The sequence below is a fragment of the Onychomys torridus genome, chromosome 12 (assembly GCF_903995425.1).
Source record: "Onychomys torridus chromosome 12, mOncTor1.1, whole genome shotgun sequence".
Classification (NCBI taxonomy): Eukaryota; Metazoa; Chordata; class Mammalia; order Rodentia; family Cricetidae; genus Onychomys; species Onychomys torridus.
Window position 1 is genome coordinate 35,610,290 of NC_050454.1, and position 22,365 is coordinate 35,632,654.

A 22,365-nucleotide genomic window follows, 5' to 3' on the forward strand; every position below is an offset into this window, starting at 1 on the left:
GGAAATCTTGGCCTGGTACAGTCTAATCTTTTGGAAACATAAACACCATAATTTCACATAAAAGTGGAGCATGGGTGCCATTTTTCTTCATAAAAAGACCTCTGGGGAAGGACCCTTGGCAAAATGGCACTTATCACCTCATCATTCTTTATTCTTCTTCCTGAGTTTAGTTTTCTTCACGTCACTGGTCGCCTCAGTTTCCAGTCTTATATTTTACTTCGTTGTTGCCGGTTTCTCCCCCAGGAATGTATGATGGAGACAACAGCTCTGGCTTGAACATCACTCCATTCTTAGTTTACTGACTACTTCTTAGCATTTGGAAATGGAACAATACACATCTGCTGAATGACTGACCCCATTTCTAACTACCCCACAGGCTGGTAAGTATGGCTGAGCTGCCTCTCTTCATCCTGGCTTCTAAAGCAGAAAACCTTTTATACTTTGTTATATTTGTCATTATTTTGAACAAGTTACCAAAGTAGATTTTTTGATAAACCAACATCTTTCCAGATTCTACGAATGGACTGAGACTTCCTGGCACTGGGTGAAGGAAATAAATAAAAGACTTTCCTATTTGGGGCTTTAGATCCCAGTTTACTAATTTTTTTTCGTGCTGTTCCAAAAACAGTATTCATAAAACACAACCTCAACAGTATAACCACACATTTGCAAGAAAAGTTTTATTTCAGGAACTGTACGAAGACATCCCCAAGCTGGTCTGAGACCCAGAGGTTCTGAGAACTCCAGAGTTGCATCTTATTTATAGTCTCTGGGTTCAAGCCTGGAGAAGTAGAGATCTCTGGGCTCTCATAAACACAGTAGAGAACTTGCATTCATTGGCTTTCAAACTTCCAGGCTTAACCTTGGCTGTGTTGGTTAGACCTAGATACCAGTGACTTCTGTCTCAACTAACTGGCTGTTAACTTGTTCCTTTGAAACTCAAATGCAATAGTCACAGAATGTGGTTAGACTAGAAAAGGGCCCTTAACTCTGGGATGCACATGCGCAGAACATGATCCCAGAGGACCATGACACATTGGTACCTCATATTCCAGAGTGCACTACTCACTCATTGCTTAAGGCCACCTTTGGGCACCCATATCTGTCATTTTAAAATCTTTTTTTGCCTTTATATAATTTTTTATTTAAAAAAGGATTTTCTTTCCTTCTACATACCAACCCCTGTTCCCCCTCCCTCCTCTTCTTCCACTCCCTGCATCTATCTCCATCCCACCCCAGCTCCTCCTTATAGAGAGTAAGGCCTCCCTTGGGTAGTCAACACAGGCTGTTATATCATGTTGAGGCTAGACCTAGCTCCTCCCTCCTTCATCAAGGCTGAGTAAGGCATTGCACCATAGGGAATGGAGTCTAAAAAGCCAGTTTGTGTACCTTGGGTAAGACCTGGTCCCGTTGCCAGGGGACCCACAAACACATCAAGCCACGAAACTTTCACCCACACTCAGAGGGCCTAGTTTGGTCCCATTCAGGCTCCCCAGCTGTCAGTCCAGAGTCCATGAGCTCCCATTAGTTTGGGTCAGCCATCTCTGTGGTTTTTCTCATCATGATTCTGACACCCCATTGTTCTTATAATCCTTTCTCCCTCTCTTCAACTGAACTCCAGGATCTTGGCCAAGTGCTTGGTTGCAGGTCTCTACATCTGCTTCCATCTATCACTGGATGTAGGTTCTATGATGACAATTAGGTAGACACCAATCTGAGTGCAGGGGAAGGCTAGTTCAAGAACCCTCTCCACCATTGCTATGCGTCTTAGCTTGGGACAATCTTTTCAGTTCCTGGGGTTCTCCCTAGGTGCAGATTTCTCCCCATCCCCTTAATGGTACACTCTGCCAAGATATCTCTTTCATTGCTCTCCCTCCCCAACTCTCCCCCATGTTCCCACCTCCCCTCCCGTCTCCTCTATTCCCCCTTTCAGTTTGCCCAGGAGATCTTAACCCTTTCCCCTTCCTAGGGCGATCCGTGTGTGTCCCTCTTAGTGTCCTCCTCTTCACCTAGCTTCTCTGGGGTTGTGGATTGTAGCCTGGTTATCCTCTGCTTTGCTTCTAACATTCACTGATGAGTGAGTACATACTGTGTTTGTCTTTCTGGGTCTGGGTTACCTCACTCAGGATGATTTTTTTCCTATCTTGTTTAACAAAATGAATACTCCCAGTTCTTGGGTCTGAAGAATATAATCACCCCTCTCTTCAGAACAGCTGTGATGTGTATATGACCAGGCAGCTTCTAGGTTTGCAGGAGTTCTGGAATGCCAGGGAGCCTTCTGGGTTTCATTGTCTGTGTTTCAGCTCCATGGACACAGAGGCTGTGTCACCTTCTCCACATTTAGCACGCCTTCCAGGATTCCTGCATCCTTTCCTTTTTCTGTTACAGTAGGCCTTTCTGTGTAACACTAGGTTAAGCTAGTTCTCCCCTTGCTTTCATGAGAGATTCATCAAATGTGATAGTAAGAAAGGGTCCTTCTGTTTATTACGTCAATTTGATCACTTTACTTTAGAGTGAAGAATCATCTTTTTGGCCTTTTGACTAAGGTCAAGTGTAGAGAGGAGGATGTGTTAATTTGTGAGAGACATGGAGAGTGGGTAATGGTAGAGTCTGAATTATATGCATGAACTTTTTACTCACCACTAGGAGTTTCTTGGCCAACATGGCACATGGCTCTGACTTTTTAAACCTAGGATTATATGCAGTAGTTCTCAACTTTCCTAATGCCCTTTAATACAGGTCCTCATGTTGTGATGATCCCCCAAGCATAAAACTATTTTCATTGCTACTTCATAACTGACATTATGCTACTGTTATGAACCGTAATGTAAATATCTATGTTCTCTGATGGTCTTTTGAGGGTCATGACTCACAAGTTGAGAACCACTGGTGTAAGGGCATGGCAGAGTGGTCATGCTAGGCTATGCTAATACCATAATGTTCCTCTCCTAGTCTCTGACATCTTTGAAACCATGTGTCTTAATGCCATTATCTTTTAGAAAGCTCACAGGAAGACTTCTGGTCTACTTTTTGCATCAAGCTTCTCATATAAAAATGTCTCAAAGAAAGGAATTTCTGTATATGCAAGTTCTTCTATATCATGTGAGGGTGAAGTATACTTCAATAAAAAAAAGTGAGGAGTTGAGGTTTTTGCACAGAGGTGCATGCATTCATTTATTTTTCATTGTGGCAACAATACAAACAAGTAAAATTCAACATTGAATGAATCACAAGTGATGGCAAGGTCATGAATCTTGATGGTATCTATCAGGAAAATAAAACAAATAGTTTTCATAGTACAGACATGAAACTATATATGACTTTGGAAAACTTATTGCTTCTGAATATCATGGCATGCACAATATGCAAAGTGAATTTATTACCCAAGGTACTTTTAAAGCTGTAAGAAAGTGAGACATTTAAAGTCCAACACTTTAACAAAACTGGAAATACAAACAACACGGAGTCAGCCTCAGACAGCTGTTCTTCAAAGGTCAAGAGACAAAGCCATTAACAAAGGCAACGCAAAAAGAGAAGGCTTGTCTAGAAAGAATGGATGCCCATCAAAATCACACTTCTTCTTCTGATTCGTGTTCACGTTCAGCATTTTTCAGGAGTCCAACTTCTGAGGTGCACACCTTCTTAAGTCTAGATTTTACTAACCTGAGGAAAAAGAAAATCATCTCTGGTTACATGATATCAAAGGTCAATACTTTAGAGTAATATGCAGATTATTCCTACAACGAACAGAGGCAATCCCCAAAATAAAATGATTTCTATTTGACTTTGAGAGACCTGAAAATGTGTACAGACTACAGCAAAGGTCTAAGTAAACAGGAAATATGTGTCTCTCAAATGTATTATGAGATTGTTTAGTTATGCACAACTGATCATTTATAAAACAAGCAGGAGACTGTATTGACTATGATAAATGTGACATTGGTGGAACATCTACATCAAACCCACCACTACCTACGGACTGCAAAGAGACGTCATTTCCTGGAAGGAAGGACATGACCTTTCCCTAGAGTGACAGACCAAGTGAAGGCACATGTCAAGCCTGGGCTGAATGTCTCTTTATGAAAAGTTTCTACAGCCAGTTTACATTCTGATTTTTATTTTCTCTCTTCCCTTTGCCAGTTCAGTTCTGTCCTGTTCTAGTCATACAGTCCCTCATTCCCTGGGCTCCGATCCCACACAAAAGCTTCACTGGCTTCATCCCACCTGCTGGCATAACCCTCACCAGAGCCAGAAGTGATTCTAACCTATGACATGGACACATTTGACACACCGCTGACATGTGGAGCAATCTGAGAGGTCATGTCACTCATCTATCAAGAGAGGTTCCCAGTTCTTCAGCCACTGCCCACTAACATGAACATCTCCACTAAATAGCAATTGAGCAGAATCAATAATTTCTGTTGATGCAACAGCCAAGAAAAAACTGCGCAGTCATTTGCCTTAATTATTGACTACTGATTTAGCTCATGCATTCTGAACACACCAAACCACTTCCATTTTGAAAGGCTGATTGATGTTCTGTAACAAGTTAAGGGCCTGTTACAAAAGCCCACGCATCCTTTCCACATAGTACCACATCAATCCATGTAAGACTAAAGGGATTAATCAATTATGTTCATTTCTGAAGACTCATGTGGAAAACAAAACAACTCCTGGCTGCTTTACTGGGAATGAAATGTTAGCATAGACCCAGTTACACCCACTGTTTCCTGTTCTTTCTCTCTGGATTGTAGCTGCTACTGCTGTAAACCACCAAGCTTGGACACATGCACACCTTTATCAGGCTCTAGGCATTTGTAGCTTACATGGAGAAATGGTTCTGTGAGGCAGGGTGAGAGCAGGGATAATAAAAAGGAACTGAAGCCTGGCATGGTGGTGCATACCTTTAAACCACCACTCAGAACACAGAGGCACATGGATCTGTGAGTTTGCAGCCAGCCTGGCCTACATAGAAAGTTCTAGGCCAGTCAAGACCACATAGTGAGATCCTGTCTCAAAAACAAAACAAAACCCCCTCAAAATAACATCCCCAGTAATAAATAATAAATAAAAATAGATAAATAAATACCCAAGCACAATTGCCAGTTACTAGAATGGGGAAAATTTTGGGAATCAAGGTCAGGGTGTGTCTCTGCTCTTGCTTCGTATTCTCATAAATCACTGTGGAAAAGAGCAGAGCTGACACTAGAGTTATTTCTAAGAAACTTGATGTGCCTGGTGTGTTAGCAAGCCCTGCATTGTTCTTCCCAGTGGCTCACATGACTCACTGTGTGGAAAACTCATCAGGAAATAGGCAATGCTTCCTTATTCATAGGCAAGGGCTATTGAAATAGTTATTTGCAACGGAACTACATATATATATATATATATATATATATATATATGTATGTGTGTGTGTGTGTGTGTGTGTGTGTGTGTGTGTGTGTGTGTATGTGTGTGTCTATATATATAAACACATTAAATATACAACAATATTTCCAAACAGATAGGTTTCACTGACAAACTTACACAATCAAGACTGCAGGCCGGGGATAGAATGAGGCAGTCTTGAACCACTGAACCACTATTTTGCAAAACTAGGGACATTTTGCATCATCTTTCAAGGATTTCGGGAGGAGAATTCAGTAACTTAGAGGTGCTTATGTGGCAGCCATTGTGCTATGTCAGACAACTTGGATACAATGTCTGACATGTAACGACTTGTGGGTAAGCAACCGCTTCAGAGTCAAACCCTGACAAAAGGAGTCTCAAGCCTCCTTAGTCTCAAAGTTAACACTGAATGAGTTTTTCATGGGATCTCACTGAAAGACAATATTGAATTTTTTTTTTTAATGCTGAATCTTTGTGGTATTTTAAAACTGTTGCTTAAATATGCATCAAAATAGTTCAGGGAAAGTTAAACTCCTGGTCTTATCTTTTCAATATCAATATTAAAGGAAAATCAAGAAACATATAAAATACGATTTCTAAACAAATGAAGGTTGTATTTAAGTACCTTTGAAGTAGAAATCTAGTAAACAGCTAACAAATGTTAACTGAGCACTTACTACATGTCTGGCAATGTGCCAGTGGGTATGAGGATATGCAAATGATTGTTTTCACATGCGGATACAGTCTAGCTGTTGGGAAGGGCTAATGCGAGCAAGTAGTCAACGTTACAATTTATAAGGAACAATATTTAAAGTCAAAGTATTACTGAAGCTCAGGAAACAGATCAATATGGGCCAGAGGAATTAGAGAAGGCGTCAAAGAAGGGATGGGCATTTAGTGTGAATATACCAAGTAAAGTGAACTGTCTTGTCAAAGAGATTAGTTAGAACAACATGTGATGGGGATTGGGAGAGGTTGGAAAATAAAGCTAGTTTCTTGTTTTGGGGGACCTGTTAGCAGACAAGCCATGTATTAGGCATCTGAAGGCTTTTGAAACATGAAGAGACAGTAGTCATCTGCTGGCTCTGGAGGGGAGCAGACACGAAGCAGAGCTTTTCCTTGCATCCTGGTACTGTTCCTGAAGACTCCCCAGCCCCTAAGGAGATGAGGCCCAGATGTCAGCCTGGAACAACAGGGGAAGAGAGCAAGACTCAGTAGCCCAGCCAGCCTTAACAACGAGCAGATGCACATGCTTTGGGGGAGGGAAACAGAACGAACAGAAACAACCCGAAGGAGGAGGAAGAAAGCATCTATCTATAAAGCAAAGTGAGCTGCTCCAAAGCCAAAGAGGGACATCTGGGAGCTGGATAAGGCAACAGTTCAAGTTTCTCTTTCAGCGCCCAGTGTCATAGCTGCTCCAGCGTAGAGCTCAGAGGAGGAGGAGGGCTGATTTGGAGCCCATGCCTAGAGGATACAAAGCTGGTTGCAGTAGAAGCTGGCAAACCATGGGGCCCGGAAATAGCTACTACATATAGGGGTCTGGAGAGCCTGCAAGGTGTGCAACACTATCTACATATTAGTATTCGGATCCACTAAAAGTAATATGGACTGTGTCACATTAGAAGCTCCCGGGAGCTGGTGTCCACCCCGCTGAACACTACATACACATTACTGCAGTCATAGAGTATTTCACCTAGTGTAGCTGTCTGAAGAATCGCGGGTTGGAGTCTGCATGTCCGGTAATTAGGATCAGTCCGGCCCACTGTGCTTTGGCACTAGCCACCCTGGAAAGCACGATCACTGCTTTCCTTTTTGCTCATTGTTGAGCCCACCTCACCTTTCAGTTTGTGAGGAACCCTCCTTGAGCTCCTTCTTTCCACTGCTTTCACTCACGGTGTTGCATTTTAATTGTCTATCTCTCTAATTTGTCCCGGTTACAGGACAACAACATCCTCCCCATGGGAGGGTCTCCACCTCATATTTTTGTACCAAATAGAGAGGAAGAGGAAGGCAATACAGACAAGGAGACAAGATCATTTGCTGAGTTTTTACATCTTCAGGAACGTAAGTACATGATCTCATTTAGGTTCTATTATCTCTATTTAGTAAACAATATGATTTTCTTATTGTGGTAATGAGTCTGAAGTCATAGCCAATAGGCCATAGAACTAGGAATATGTGTTCTCAGCAATCTGGTATGTTGCTCCTCACCTGCCCAGAAAGTTAGATCAGGATTCTTGCATAAAAGAATGCACCATTCAACTTTTGGAAAAATTAGAGTTACAGTCTTATTTAATTTGATTTGTATACATTTGTCAAAGAAAGGTCCCAAGGTTATGAAACGGAAAACTTAAAGTGTGTACACGTAAGTGAGTGGAGGTCTCACTGCGCATAGGGGAACTGGCCATCCAGAATAGAAGCCCACATATGTGAAGAGACAGAGGTCCAGAGAGCATGCTGTAGAACAGGGCATGGGTAAGAGGCACAGCAGCCACATCACTAAATGATTACAACTTTAAGTCAACATGGACGTTTTTGCTGGCCACTTCTTTGTGTAGAGATAACTTCCTAATGTCCTAGTCTGGCTTATGAGAGGGTAAGATAAAGCCTTCCTTTTGAATTGGACATTCGACACTGTCAAGTCTTGACGGGCATATACAAAGGAATGTACCATCCTTTTTTTTTTTAAAAAAGTGCCAACTTACCAGGTGATAAAAGCATAATTTAATCCAAAGATGATAAAGGTTGATGCATAATGCCAAGAAAAGCACATGGTGAGGAACATTTTATTCTCAATATCTGTCAGATTCCATGGAGGACTTCCACTGAGGGGATACAGGACAAAAGCAATCTGCAATTCAAAACAAGTGCACATTAAAATAACCATCTACATCCTCAGAGAAGGCTCATTTCAAAATGTTGGATAACTAAGATGACTCCCATTAGCTGAGACGTCACAAACACAACACCAGGTTTTTCTGTAGTCACTCTCCACAGGCATATTTTTGAAGAACAAATATTTAATTATCAAATTTCAAAATGTTCCTAGTGGTCACTCTGGCCTTGGGTGCATTTTCTGAAATCTCTGGAGCTCTACACCGCACAGCCTCACTCTGATATTTCAAAATTAGACTGCAAAATGTTTTTAAATAAATAAAAAGCCGTAGATAATGTTATGTTAAGTGGCAAAAGGTTAGAAGCTTCTCCTCAGGATCAGGTACAACATAAAGATATTTTGAATTATTACCTCTGTTGAACATTGTATTGGAAATTTTAGTTAGGAAAATTAGGCAAGAAAAATAAAAGACATTCATTTTGGCAAAGAAATTGTAAAATGATCTGTTTACATATATATGATCTCAAATATAGAAATTCATAAAGAACCCACCCCCATAATCAAAGCTAATGAAGGAGTTTCATATATTTGAAATTTGAAAATCAGGATGCAACAATCACACATATTTTCACACACAAGCAGTGAAAACTCTAAAATATAGTTTTTTAAAACATACTTAAGCTGACACCGAACAAAGTGAAGTACTCAAGAACAAAATTGGAAATATAGCTCCATGGTAGTACATCTTACTACTATTCATAAGGCACTGCTGTAGATACTGGGCACCACAACCACACATGCATATCCAAGTACACACATGAATACACACAACCACACATGCACATCCAAGTACACACATGAATACACACAACCACACATACACATCCAAGTACACAGGAATACACACAACCACACATGTACACCCAAGTACACACATGAATACACACAACCACACATTCACATCCAAGAACACACATGAATACACACAACCACACATGCACATCCAAGTACACGCATGAATACACACAACCACATATGCACATCCAAGAACACACATGAATACAGACAAATTCAAGAGCTTTAAAATTTACATGTCAGACGCTGCATAAAGTTGTGTAAGTGAAAGAAGTCAAGGACCCAAGAAAATAGAAAACCACCTCAAATTATGGACTAGATGTCCCAATATTTTTGACATGGCAAAAACACCCAGGGCAACCTGTAGAACCAAAACAATAGCTATTAATATCCCAATAGGGTTTTTCAGATATTTTTCACAGAGTTGATCATAAAATCCATATGGGATTGCATGGTATCTATTATTGCCTTTTAAAAAGCATGGTAAAAGATCACCAAAGCTGTAGGAGTCACACCTTTCAACTCTAAGATGTTTTGGAATTCATCAGTGGTTGTATACTCGCAGCATTATGAAACTGCTAAACATTGCTGAATTGCATAATTTAAAATGGTTCATTCCATCTATGGTGTTTTGAATGGGAATGACCCATAGGCTCATATATTTGAATGCTTGGTCATTAAAGAAGGGGCATTACTTGACAGGGATTAGGAGGTGTGGCCTTTCTTTTAGTGGGTGTGGCCTTGCTGGAGGAAGTGTGTCACTGGGGGTGTGCTTTGGAGTTTCAAATGCTCAATGTCTCTCTTCCTGCCGCCTGCCGATCTGGATGTAGAACTCTCAGCTCCTTCTCCAGCACCATGTCTGCCTGCATGCCACCATGCTTCCTGCCAGGATGGCAATAGACTAAAACACTGAAACTGCAAGCAAGCCCCAACTGAATGCTTTCCTTCATTTGTCATGGTCATGGTGTCTTTTCACAGTAACTGAACACTGACTAAGACATCATGTTATGTCAATTTTATCCCAATAAGAAATAAGCAATGTTTTATAGACACATACACCTATAATATAGATAGATGGATGAATGGATGGATAGATGATAGATAGATAAATAGATGAGAGATAGATAGATAGATAGATAGATAGATAGATAATAGATAGTAGAGAGTAAGACAGAGTCATGTATTGCTTAATTTTCCTATCCTTAAAATCAATAACAAATACATCTTCTCTCCCAGAATATAAAGAAACCAGGAGGGCTGGAGAGATGGCTCAGTGGTTAAGAGCACCGACTGTTCTTCCAGAGGTCCTGAGTTCAATTCCCAGCAACCACCTGGTGGCTCACAACCATCTGTAATGAGATCTGGCACCCTCTTCTGTGCCACGCCCACGACGGTGTCGCCCGAGTGACAAATGCCTTGGATGAGGTAGTTACGTGGGAAAGGGGGGGCTTGCGGCCCTCGGGTCTATGCCCCCAGCGACCCCTCATCAATCTGCCCGAATCAAGGTGCCAGGCTACACGGAACCACGTAGATCTGCTTGCAGAGGCTGGCTGGCACTCTGCCTTCTTCTCTTGGAAGCTGTAATTATTGCTGTTTCCTTGTGTATTAATTCCAAGAAGTTAACTCCTAATGTTCCTGATGTGCCCCATAAAGGGAGTAATGATTCCTCAAAAGTGGCTTCAATACCCCCACCTATGATTCAAGCTCTTAGGCAAACAGTTCAAGAGGGTCCCAAAAGTTTGGGTGAATTCATGAATGATTTAGAGCAGAAAGAACTTATGATTCAGAAGGACGAAGACTCTAGCGAAGAGAGAATGAAAGTAAAGGTACAGGCACTCATAGGCAATCCACATGCGCAGCCGACAGCAGCTGCGAGGAAGCAGTTACAGGAATTAGCCATTCCTACAAGAATTATCCAGGGACAAATAGAGTTTCTCATCAAGGGTCGATGGTGGCAACCCCCTAACTTTAATCCTAGACGTAATAATTATTTAGAGCCATTACCTTTTATAGGAGCTTATGACGTACATGGGAACCAATGAGTGAATCATAATGGTATGAAAACAGAATGGCATAAGTTACAGTTCATGGAAAGATTAGCTAGGTACCGACCCCCCTGGTGCCTTCTCACCCACAGGCAAAGGTTAAAATATTTTCACACAAATGAAACCATGGTTAGAACAATGATGGAAAGGGTTTAATTTTGATACAGAACAAAGGTGTAGAAGGAAAACTACAGCTAGGGCCGTAATGTTCTCTGTCCGGATGAGGAACCACAAAAGAAAAAGTAAAGGCTATACTCATGAGATCTGTTAATCATTCTGAGAAAATTGTGTGACTACATTGTTGATTCTATATCTATCACCCTCCTGGCCGATTGCCGTGTTTCCTCAAGTAACTATATAAAATTCACTGCTTGGTCTGAGTAAAATTGCAGCAGCTTCACAACATACTCTCGGGTCTGTGGCTGTCTGTCACTCGCCGAATCCCACTTATCCTGAGTACCTTCACCCCGTTCTCCCTCGGTCTGGTGGTCCAGCTGAGATCCAGTCCGAGGCACTTCTGTATACACAATAAATAAATAAATCTTTCAAAAAAATAGAGAAATCAGGAAAAAGTTATTAGGAAATATTTTGCTAGTTGTAACTAACATAATATCTTGGGAGGAAAAATCATGACCCTGAACTGGTTGATAAATAAAGGGCATAGGACTAGGATGGGAACAGAAAACTTTGAGGAGCTGATGCATACAATGAGTTGATGGGACATGTGTCCACCCACAGCTGCCACTTTGGAAGGCAGGTCTAATGCTGCCAGATATTTCTGTTCTTACTCAAAAAAAAAAAAAAAAAAGCTGAGAAAATAAACACCTTAGTGATGTTTCCTGTATTTCAACTATTGGCAACTAACTCAAAATGTAATCGTTACAAATTATAAGTTGCTCATGGCCTGTTAGTTTGTAATATTCATATGAGCCTATGGGGGGATGTCATACTTATTCAAACCACCATATTCCACTCCCTGGTCCCCACAAGCTTGTAGCCATATCATAAGGCAAGATTGCATTCAGTCCAACTTCCAAAGTCTCCATAGTCTATCACAGTCCCAACACTGTTTAAAAGCCCAAAGTTTAAAATCTCTTCTGAGACTCATGGAAATCTCTTCACTGTAACTCTCTGCAAAATAAAAATAAAAAAAAACAGGTCACATGCTTCCAACATAAATGACACAGACTCCACATTAACATGCTAAAAGGGAGGAAAGGGAGCATAGTGAGGAAATACTGGACCTAAGCAAATCTGACATCCAGCAGGGCAAACTTCAAATTCTGCATGTCCATGTCCGATGTCAATGTGCTTTCAATCCTCAACTCCTTTCAGCTTTGCTGACTGCAACACACTTCCCTTTCTTGGGCTGGTACCACCTCTTCTATGTAGCTCTCCTTGGCAGGTATCCCAGAATTCAGGTAACCCAGAGATGCCAGGCATCTCTAACATCTGAGGGTTTCCAAGGTAACTCAGGCTTCACAGCTTCATGCAATGGCCCCTTTGGGCCTCTGTGCTGGGACACCCCTGACACACGCCTGGTCTCAGTGGCTTTCATTAGCAATGGAGGGAGATTTCACATCCTCTTTCTTATATCCTTGACTCTAAAGCCAGAACCACATGGCCAAAGCTGCCAAGTTCTACTGCTTGATGGGGCTGGAATCTGGCCTCCTCACTTCAAACACATTTGCATCAGCTTTCTGTGGTTGATGGTGAAAGCTTCACGGCTTAAGCTTTCCTTTGATTTTTTTTCACAAGTTGGAAGCTCAGCTGGGTGAGGTCTTGCCCAGAGGCCACCACTCCCTATTAGCATCAGGCTTTTCTTTAAACTTTTTATCTTCTTCAAATCTCATCTCTACCAACCCTTATTCTAAAACTCTCCCATTTAGCCTCAGGCAGATTTTTAGGACAAGAGCAAAAAGCAGCCACATTCTTTGCTAAGAACATCACAAGAATGGTTTTTAAAACACTAACACTCTTCCCTCTGAAATCGCTTGAGCTGGACCTCCACAGTTCAAATCATCCTCAGCATGCTCCTATCTGTCTTCCATGTTCATCCAACCACTTTTCTCATTCAAAGTCCCTAAGTCTTCCATATTCCTCCAAAAAAAAAACCCCAGCATGGTCAGGCCTATCACAGCAATACCTCAGTCCCTGGTACCAATTTCTGTTTTTAGTCACTGTCACTATTGCTGTGAAGAGACACCATGACCCAGGCAATTCTTATAAAGGAAAGCATCTCACTGGGGCTTGCTCACAGTTTCAGAGGTTAGTCCATTGTCATCACCACAGGGGACGCGGCAGCACGCATGGCACTGGAACACTAACTGAGAACTTTAGATCCTGATCTGCAGGCAGGCAGGCAGAGAGGGACACGGGGCCTGGTTTCGGGTTTTGAAACCTCAAAGCCCACCCCCACGTAACATACATTCCTCCAACAAGGCCATACCTACTCAAGAAGGCCACACCTCCTACTCCTTCTAATTCTTTGAAAAAGTTCCACTCCCTGGCAAATAAGCATTCAAATATGGGAGCCCATGGTGGAGCGGGCAGGGGAAGGAGCATGCTTATTCAAACCACCACAAGAGCATTCCAGCTGCTGCTGAGGAAACAGGTGTAATTGTTGAAGAAATCAGCACCGGTGAAGAGAAACCTGCACTATACTAGGGCCATGGGAGAGATTTTCCAAGGGTAAAACTCCACCTCTCTGAGGCTCCATCTTCTTAAGAATCAAGTTCATTTGAAGGAAAAAAAAAAACACCTTAAACTAAAGGGGTTTCCCATTTTCTGAAGGAAGCTGCCTAGGGAAGTGTTTTCAAAAGTCAGTACACAGAAAATGATATAGCTGTGGTCCAAGGGGGCAAGGTCTACATCTCAAGCCGGCAGCAGAACTTGGTAGTATCATTCACATGGCCATTGAGTTTGCACACATGGAGGATGCAAGAGTCATGGAGAAGATTTAATGAGTCATGGAGCAGTGTTCCATTGTTTGTTTGTTTGTTTGTTTGTTTGTTTTTCCAGACAGGGTTTCTCTGTGTAGCTTTGCGCCTTTCCTGGAACTCACTCTGTAGCCCAGGCTGGCCTCAAACTCGAAGAGATCCGTCTGCCTCTGCCTCCCGAGTGCTGGGATTAAAGGTGTGCACCACCACCGTCCGGCTGTGTTCCATAATTTTAGAGAGCGCCTATAGCCAGGTAATTACGGCTGGGTTAGAATACATGAGAGGCTATTCTCTGACTATGTGGCATTAAAGCCTAAGCTGCAATGGAGACCCCAGGATCTTAGATATGCCCGAATCTGAGATTTTCTCAGTCTGTTGAGGAAGACTGCCTACAGGGAGTAGAGCTGGCTCAAGGTAGAGGCAGAGTGCACTATAATTTTCATTCTCCAAGGATTTGTGTGGGTTCTGCAGTTTCTCTTGTAATTAATTTCTAGCATCATTCTCTACAATCTCATATAATACAGGCAGTTTTGATATTTTTTTTGTAATCTCTAATTTTTTAAATTTATGTGGATGTATGTGTGTGTGTGTGTGTGTGTGTGTGTGTGTGTGTACCACCTGTATGCAGTCACCCATAAGAGCCAGAACCCCTGGAACTGGGGTTACAGCTGGTCATGAGCTGCCTGATGTGGGTGCTGGGAACTGAACCTAGGTCTTCTACAGGAGCAGCAAGTGCTCTTCACCACCAAGCCATCTCCTCAGCTCCATTTCTTTTGTATTCTCAAGGCTCATTTTTGTGGCCTATAATCTAATTAATTTTAGAGATAGTTTTGAGAGCTACTGAGAAGAACGTTCATGCTATATCTCTTGGATGAATTACCTGTTGACATCTGTTAATCCAGTTGGTCTATTTAACAGTTTAGCTCTGAAGTTTCCTCAGTAACTTTTAGGTTGGAAGGCCTACCTGAACTACCATATAGTTCCCTATATGGACAGGGAAGTGGTCTTCCACCATCATTATATTAGGACCTATCTGACCTTTCATGAGTTTTAGTGTTTGCTTTTGTGAAACGGGGTGGGGGGAGGTGGGGGGGTAGGGGGTGGGGACAACTTTCCATGCTTAAGTCTTTACAATTGCTAAGTCTTCTTGAATTGTTCCCATTAATATGAAGGGCCCTTCTTTATCTCTTCAGACAGGCTTTAGTTTGAAGTCTACTTATCAAGTTATCAGAACTAAGCTCTGTTAGCTTTTTTTTTTTCTTTTCTTTTCTTATTTCAATGTGTTCAGTAGGTTGATTTATAAACTTTGGATTTTTTTATTTTTTAATTTTTCACAAGTGTATATTTCCTGGAGATAATACATAGTTTGATCTTTTTTTTTTTTTTTAAGAAGATTTATTTTATGTTTTAGAATGTTTTGTGTATGTATGGTATTTCTGTGTGTGGGTATGAACACATGCATGCAAGTGCCTGAGGAGGCCAGGTGCATCAGGACTGGTGTGTGTGTGAGCTGCCTGATGTGGGTACTGGGAATTGGACCCAGATCCTCTGCAAGAGCAATAAATGCTCTTAGCTTCTGAGTCTTCTCCCCAGCCTCTGGATCTTGTGTTTGGTTCAGTGAGTTAGTCTGCCTCTTTTCATTAGGACGTTAAGGCCATTTTCAACTGAGATAATTGAGTCGAGTTTGCTGTTTACGGTTTTGCTGCTTGTCGGGGAGGAAGAAAAGAAGCAGCAACCAGGACAACAGCCATCATGGGGTGGAGGAAGGGTCGTCATAAACAGCTATTCTGTCGCAATGCAAGATGCCACCCACCCACCCATTGAACAGCTGAACAACAGAAGTAGAAAATGGCAAATTCTAAAAGATAAAGGTAAAAGTAATCAATGAAAAAAATACAAAATAAAAGATGTCACAACTCAGTGTTACTTCTTAGTCTCTCCCACCTCTTTGATTCAGTATTAGTCTCCAGAGCAAGGCTGCCAGTCTCATTAATTCAGACAAGCCAGGTTGATATATCCACCTGGTGATACAGGTTTTGAAGTGGAACTCCACCTTCTGCTAGAATTTCCCAGCCTGATATCTCCTCATCTTCCAATTAATACTTCCTCATCTGGTGTTTAGGATATTTTTTTCCCCCCTAACTGAGGTTTTCTGTGAGTGAGGCTCTGGGAAAAACGTGGAAAGCCTGCCTTCCTTTACCTACCTTGGCCACAGACTGACCTAGGCAACATTCCTGGACCAATTTAGCCCCTCATTTCTCAGGTTCCCCTGGCATCAGTAGCCCCTCATTTGGGAGGTAGATCCTTCTTGGGTTGTGTGCCCACGGAAAAATCTCAGCCTTAAGCACTCTGTCTCACTAGTGTCTCCACCTCACAGCCTAAGTGGCCCCGTGTCTGCCCACTCAAGGTACTTCTAGCCCTGTTGTGTCTTTGCAGTGTGGCCTGTCTCTCTCCAGATCACTGACCCTGTAGCATGGAGTCCAAGGAAACAAAGCAACTCCCAGCTACCACAGAGTGCAAACTGTGTGCTGAGGTTGGTGACTGGCTGGTGGGTTTTCCTAGTGACTTCTTGTGCTGAGATCTTGTGCTGGCTGATTTTCTTCCTCTTTATCTTTCTCAACTAGAGACAGTGTCGCTTATTTTTACCCTGGTTCCCCTCTTTTGCTGGATCCTGCAGAAGTGAGTTCCAATCTACCATCTTACCCAGAGCCACAGTTGCCTTTAGAAACTTCCAAAATAAAGTGTCTCAAGTCACCTCCAGTTGCCATCATTAAAAAAAACATAAGTAATGACAAATTTAAAACAACCATTTTGCAAAATGATTTTTTTTTCTTATTTTATTGTTACTTTATATCAGAATGAGGGCAAACTTGAGTGCTTCTTACTGAATACTTTACTGGAATGGCACCTGCTAATGTTTGGAAGCTATAAATATATGAGGAAAGGCCAAGATGGATGCCATGAACAGGGGCCATGAAGGGCTACTATGGAGGGCAGGACATTCTATCCTTTAAGCTAAACTCAAATAAATTAAGAATATGTAACTAAGGACCAGAAACTGACAAGCTCATCAAGTCATCTTTAAAAATGAACATTACACTTTTATCAGCTGTCCTAATTTGTTTTCTACCAGAAAATTACAAGAGAAAGAACTATGAGGGAATTATTCTTACTATATTTTGTACACTACTCTCCAAAAAAAAAAAAAAAAAAGTGGTTGGATTGGTTCAAGCCTCACTACTATTAGGTTTGGACTGTAGTTAACTTTCTTCTCCAATAAGGAATAAGCCAGAGTCTCATTTTCTATAGTTTACAGTGTGAATTATATATTGCTGCATATTTTATTATTCTCATTTACATCAACATTACAAGTCCAAACATGTATTTTATCTACAGTATCAGGCTTTTGGAGTACTACTGTGAGTCATTTTTCTCTTTTGGGATGGACTTTCATTTTAAATAAAGATTCATTTATTTTATTTTATGTGTATGAATGTTTACCTGCATGTATGTCTGAACATCACTTGCATGCCTGATACCCAAGACAGGAGTTACAGAGGGTTGTGAGCCACCATAGGGTGATGGAAACTGAACCTGGGTCCTCCCCTGGAGCGTCGTGTGCTCTTAACCAGCATTTGTTTTTCTTAATGTCCAGATGAGGATGAGTTACAGTTTGGACTCATAATTGGGGCAGTTGTCCTGTGAGCAATCTTTGGGACATGAGAACAAATGGAGATAGACTATACACTGGAAACAACTGTCCCAAGCAAAAGCAATGGGAGTGGCTTTCCCACTGCCTGCCTGTCCTGTACTCTGAGGAGGAGGAGGAGAAGCAAAGGAAAAACACAGCATAAAGTGAGCCTCTGAGCTGCTCTCCCACCAGGAGACCCAGAAGAGACTGTCATGGAGTGAAGGGCACAGGGAGTTTCTTTTCTGTATTAAATTACCCAAAATGGCTTAGTTGTTGAATAACATGTTTTAAATGTCACGTGCTTCAGGAAAGAACTTTTTATAGGTTAAGAAGGGATTCTCTTCTTTCTGCAGATCACACAATCATTTCAATGTAAGTTGTATATATTTGCCTCATTCAGCTCAAATCTCCATACAGACAGTTCCAAGAGTTCAAGTGGCATTTACTCAAAATCTGTCTCTATATAAGTACTGCTGTTGGCCATTTATGGAGACACAGTAAAATATAAAAGTGGTAAAAAGCAATTCACAATACAGTGTCATTAGCTTAGGAAAGATATTTGAACATAAATGTGCACACATTGCACATACCAATAAAACATGGAAGCGTAGCTAGACATTTTTATTTCAGAGGAGTCAAAGGCATACTGTAGCTAAAACATCATTTCCAGTTAGTGTATATTTACACAGGTCTAAAATGTTCATTTTTCTTTAAGGGTCCAAGACAATACTGAGGTTAGACACCTGGCCTCATAAGAAATCAATCTAAACATACTGATTAGTTAAAAGACTTCTAAATAATCAGAAATTTATCCCTAAAGTATGTAACCTCATAAGTTTTTTTTATAAAAAACTTTTCAGTAAATATGAAAATATTATTTTTGTGCCCAAAGTGGCAGCATTAAGCTATCCTGTCCTTGGTTGAGTTATAGTTTGACTTCTCTCTTTTTGTCTAAGCAGGACCAATCACTGAGTATTAACTAGATAATAATTGATCTGATTAATCTTAATTTTATCTTATAATTCCTTTTTTCTTTGGATTTCTTTTCTTGTTCTTACTGTCTTTTTTTACATGAATATTAAGTTCATTAATAAAATCAAACTAGTATGTATGTAAGCTATAATTTGAATAATATATACCTCCTCAAAGTCCATATGGTAGAGACTTGCCCTCCATGGTGTCACTATTGAGGTCTCCTACCCTTTAGGTTGGAGGCCTAAAGGAGCCCTTAGGTCATTAGAGCATATCCTTGAAGGAGACAGTGGAACCCTGGCCATTACCTCTCTCTCTCTTTCACTTTCCAATCATGAGGTGAGTATTCTCCACACATGTTCCTGTTGAGATATGCTCACTCACTATAGGCCTAAAACTCAAAGGAACTAACAAATCATAGACTAGGACCTCTGAAACCACGTGTGAAAATAACCACTTTCTCTCTGTAATTGATCAGCTCAGGCATTGGATGCAGTAGCAGGAAGATAACAATATACAGAATCCTGAACTGAGTAAAGAAGTGATATACGCCTTTTCAAACACACAGAAAACTCATACTGACATCAAGTTATGTCCCAAAGGAAGTGTCAGCACCCTTCAAAGAAAACACATTTTCTGCTCACAATGCAATTTGCTGGAAAAGGGGTGATATTTAGAAAAGATACACTCTCAAATTTAAAATTATGTTCCTCAACCTGGGCCTACAACTCAGTGTGATAGGTGGTAGGAAGTATGCCCAGTTAGCTTAAGGCCATGGTTTTAATCCTTGTACCAAAAAAAGCAAAGAAACCAAAAAGTCAAAAGAACTCATGAATTAAAGCTGAAAGCACACTAGAAATACAACACTAAAAATTACAGTTCAAATAATACCCAGACTTCGATGTGGTTTCTACACAAGAAAGGTTAAAAATAAATGAAATTGTCATGTAACAACACCCCCCCCATGGGAAAAAAAAAACTAGAAAAAAAGGAGGGAAAGACAGTCTATAATTTTTAAAAAATGAAAATAGGAATTTGGCAAATCCATATCAGTAACATAAAATTTCCACAGACTTCAAGAAACCAATCTGATGGAAACGACCATAGACACAAAATATGTCCACAGCAGAAAATGTTATAACAGCTATCTGTCTTGCTCTGGACCAGGATTATCAGGTCTCCAGCTCACTCCTCTCCAGCCCTGGGCTTCTCTTCTGCTTTTGACCCACTAGACTTTACACCCTGCTTTAGTCTGATTTGCCTGAATGGAGTTAGATATTTTTTTTTTTTTTTTTTTTTAATTTCTTTTTATTTTCCATTTTTTTTCAAACCACTGCAGGCATTTATCTGTCTTATCTGTCTTTGTTATGTGTTCAGAGCAGAGAATATTCACTATAGCATAAGCTCACTGTGTCAACTTCCCCAGAAATTTTCTCTTGAAAAAAAAGTCTTTCCTTTTTGCTATGAGATATCTTTCTGTATGCTGTGAATATGTGTTGCTCTGACTGGTTGATAAATAAAGCCGTTTGGCCTATGGCAGGGCAGGATGGAGCCAGGTGGGAAAATCCAAGGGAGATAGTGAAAGGAAAAAGGAGAGGCACAGAAGATGCCATTCCACTGTCCAGGGAGCAGCATGTAATAGCACACAGATAATGCCATGGAACACATGGCAAAAACATAGATTAATAGAAATGGTTTAATTTAAATTATAAGAGCTAGCAAGCAAGAAGCTTGAACCATAGGCCATGGCCATATAGTTTGTAATTAATATAAGCCTCTGTGTGTTTATTTGGGTCAGAACAGCTGTGGGACCAGGCAGGACACAGAAAAACTTCTGACTACACCTTTTGACTACCAAACATGTGCACATGGGAAAGCACTGCAATTCAGTGCACACTAGTTCTTTATGTCCCATCCTCTTTACTCCATTTAGGTTCCCTGCAGAGGGCTAATACTCTACCTAAGCTGGCTATAGCCAGCAATTAATAGATTGATTGCATTATAGGGTACTTATAATATTTTTCTATAAAGCATACTTCGAACCAATGCACAAACCGAGTCCTATCTTACAGGTCTCTGCACCACAAGTTCTTCTACCCCCCCCCCCCCCCCGGCCCCTGTATGTGGATATCACATCATCATATCCAATGTAAAACACTGCTCTTCTTTCACTGTCACCTGGCAATTTGTTATCAGTTCTGATGGGAAGGAAATTCAAGTCCCTGAAATAGCCACACCATCCCAAATCCCAGCTCTCTGGTGACTAAAATTCTCCTCCTCAAAGTCTGGCCAAATCAAACCATACTCTCATCTCATTCTGGACTTTGTTTATGTCTATATATGAACATGATTGTGACTTGATAGTCTCTCAAAAATGTAAGTCCACTGTTTGAATTCATGCCCTCAAATTTAGGGAGCTGACGATGCTGGAAAATGGTAAGTATCTGGGATTTGGGATTAGAGAAGTCTAGATTTAGCTCCTAGCTATATTATTATTTGAGCATGAGAAAAATCTTGGTCTTGCTGAAGATACCTATAGGCAAATTAGAGGTGGTAATACCTAACCTCTGGATCAATGTGAGGATACAGGGATACAATAAAACAAGTCATGACCCCAGTCCCTCACTGGGTAATTTTAGGCAGGGGCTCTAGCCCTCACCAAGTACCATCTGTGGCCAAAGATGCTGGACCCCTGGAGTTGGAGTTACAGGAGTTTATCAGCCATGAGTGCTAAGAACAAAAGCTCTCTCCTCTCCAAAAGTGACAAGCACTGTTCACCACTGAGCTATGTTGTTAGCCCCACACTGTTCACAAAATCCTGAGCTTCATGGCGCCTTTGCATCACACACACCATGTAACTTGTTCTCCTGTCCTGCTCTTCCTGCCACTGGGTCCCCCCTTCTGGTCCCATCTCTTGCTGTATTTTCATACCTAGATTTTGTAAACAAGATAAAATATGAGATAATTGTTTTCTGGAAAAAATAGATAAAATAAGATGTACATATAATCCATATGGTGGCCATCACATGGTTGTCTCTCAGCAAGAGTTTTCTCTCTCTTGGGTCTTTCATATAGCTCTTGAGCTTATGACTCATTAGGCTATGAGCTGTTCTAGCACTAGGAATCACTTACAACCATAATCATCAGCTCAAAATTCCTACATAAAGGATAAGTGGATCCATAATGAAGGAATACACTGTCTGCTTCCTCCACAGCTGCTCTGACAGTAGTCTCACCAGAACCGCCAGGCCACTCCAAGAACATCACTTCTGTGATGCTTGTAGAAGGGAAGTATTAAAAGCAAATGCCTCATCAGTTAATAAGGGAACCTGCAGAGAAGTGACACCATGTGTGTTAGCTACATGTCTGAACGCACCTGCCAGAACCAGGTCCCTTGTAGGATGATGAGACTTGACCGCAGGAGCTCCAGAAGTACATTGTTCTTTGTGAGGAATTCCATGAAGGTAACCAGACCCGCCAAAATGGTGATAACGACCAGAAGCTGGTGCACAAAAACATCCAACATTTCCCGACCATGAGTGTGGTTGTAGAAGATAAAAGCTAACAGAGGGGGCAAAACATATTTTCTGATAAAACCAAAGGCTTCCCACTGTAGCACCCTCTTGCCACAGAGTT

At 41.2% G+C, this 22,365-nt stretch overlaps 1 protein-coding gene across 1 annotated transcript in view; it reads right to left on the reverse strand.

Annotated features, from left to right (window-relative positions):
• Positions 1-3,141: 3,141 nt before the first annotated feature.
• Positions 3,142-22,365, reverse strand: part of LOC118594061 (transmembrane protein 45A-like) — a 74,961-nt gene continuing 55,737 nt past the window's right edge. The window contains 3 exon segments of the mRNA XM_036203846.1: positions 3,142-3,663; positions 8,097-8,242; positions 22,106-22,290. Of these exon segments, the coding sequence (XP_036059739.1) occupies positions 3,570-3,663; positions 8,097-8,242; positions 22,106-22,290 (425 nt within the window). The 3' untranslated portion in view covers positions 3,142-3,569.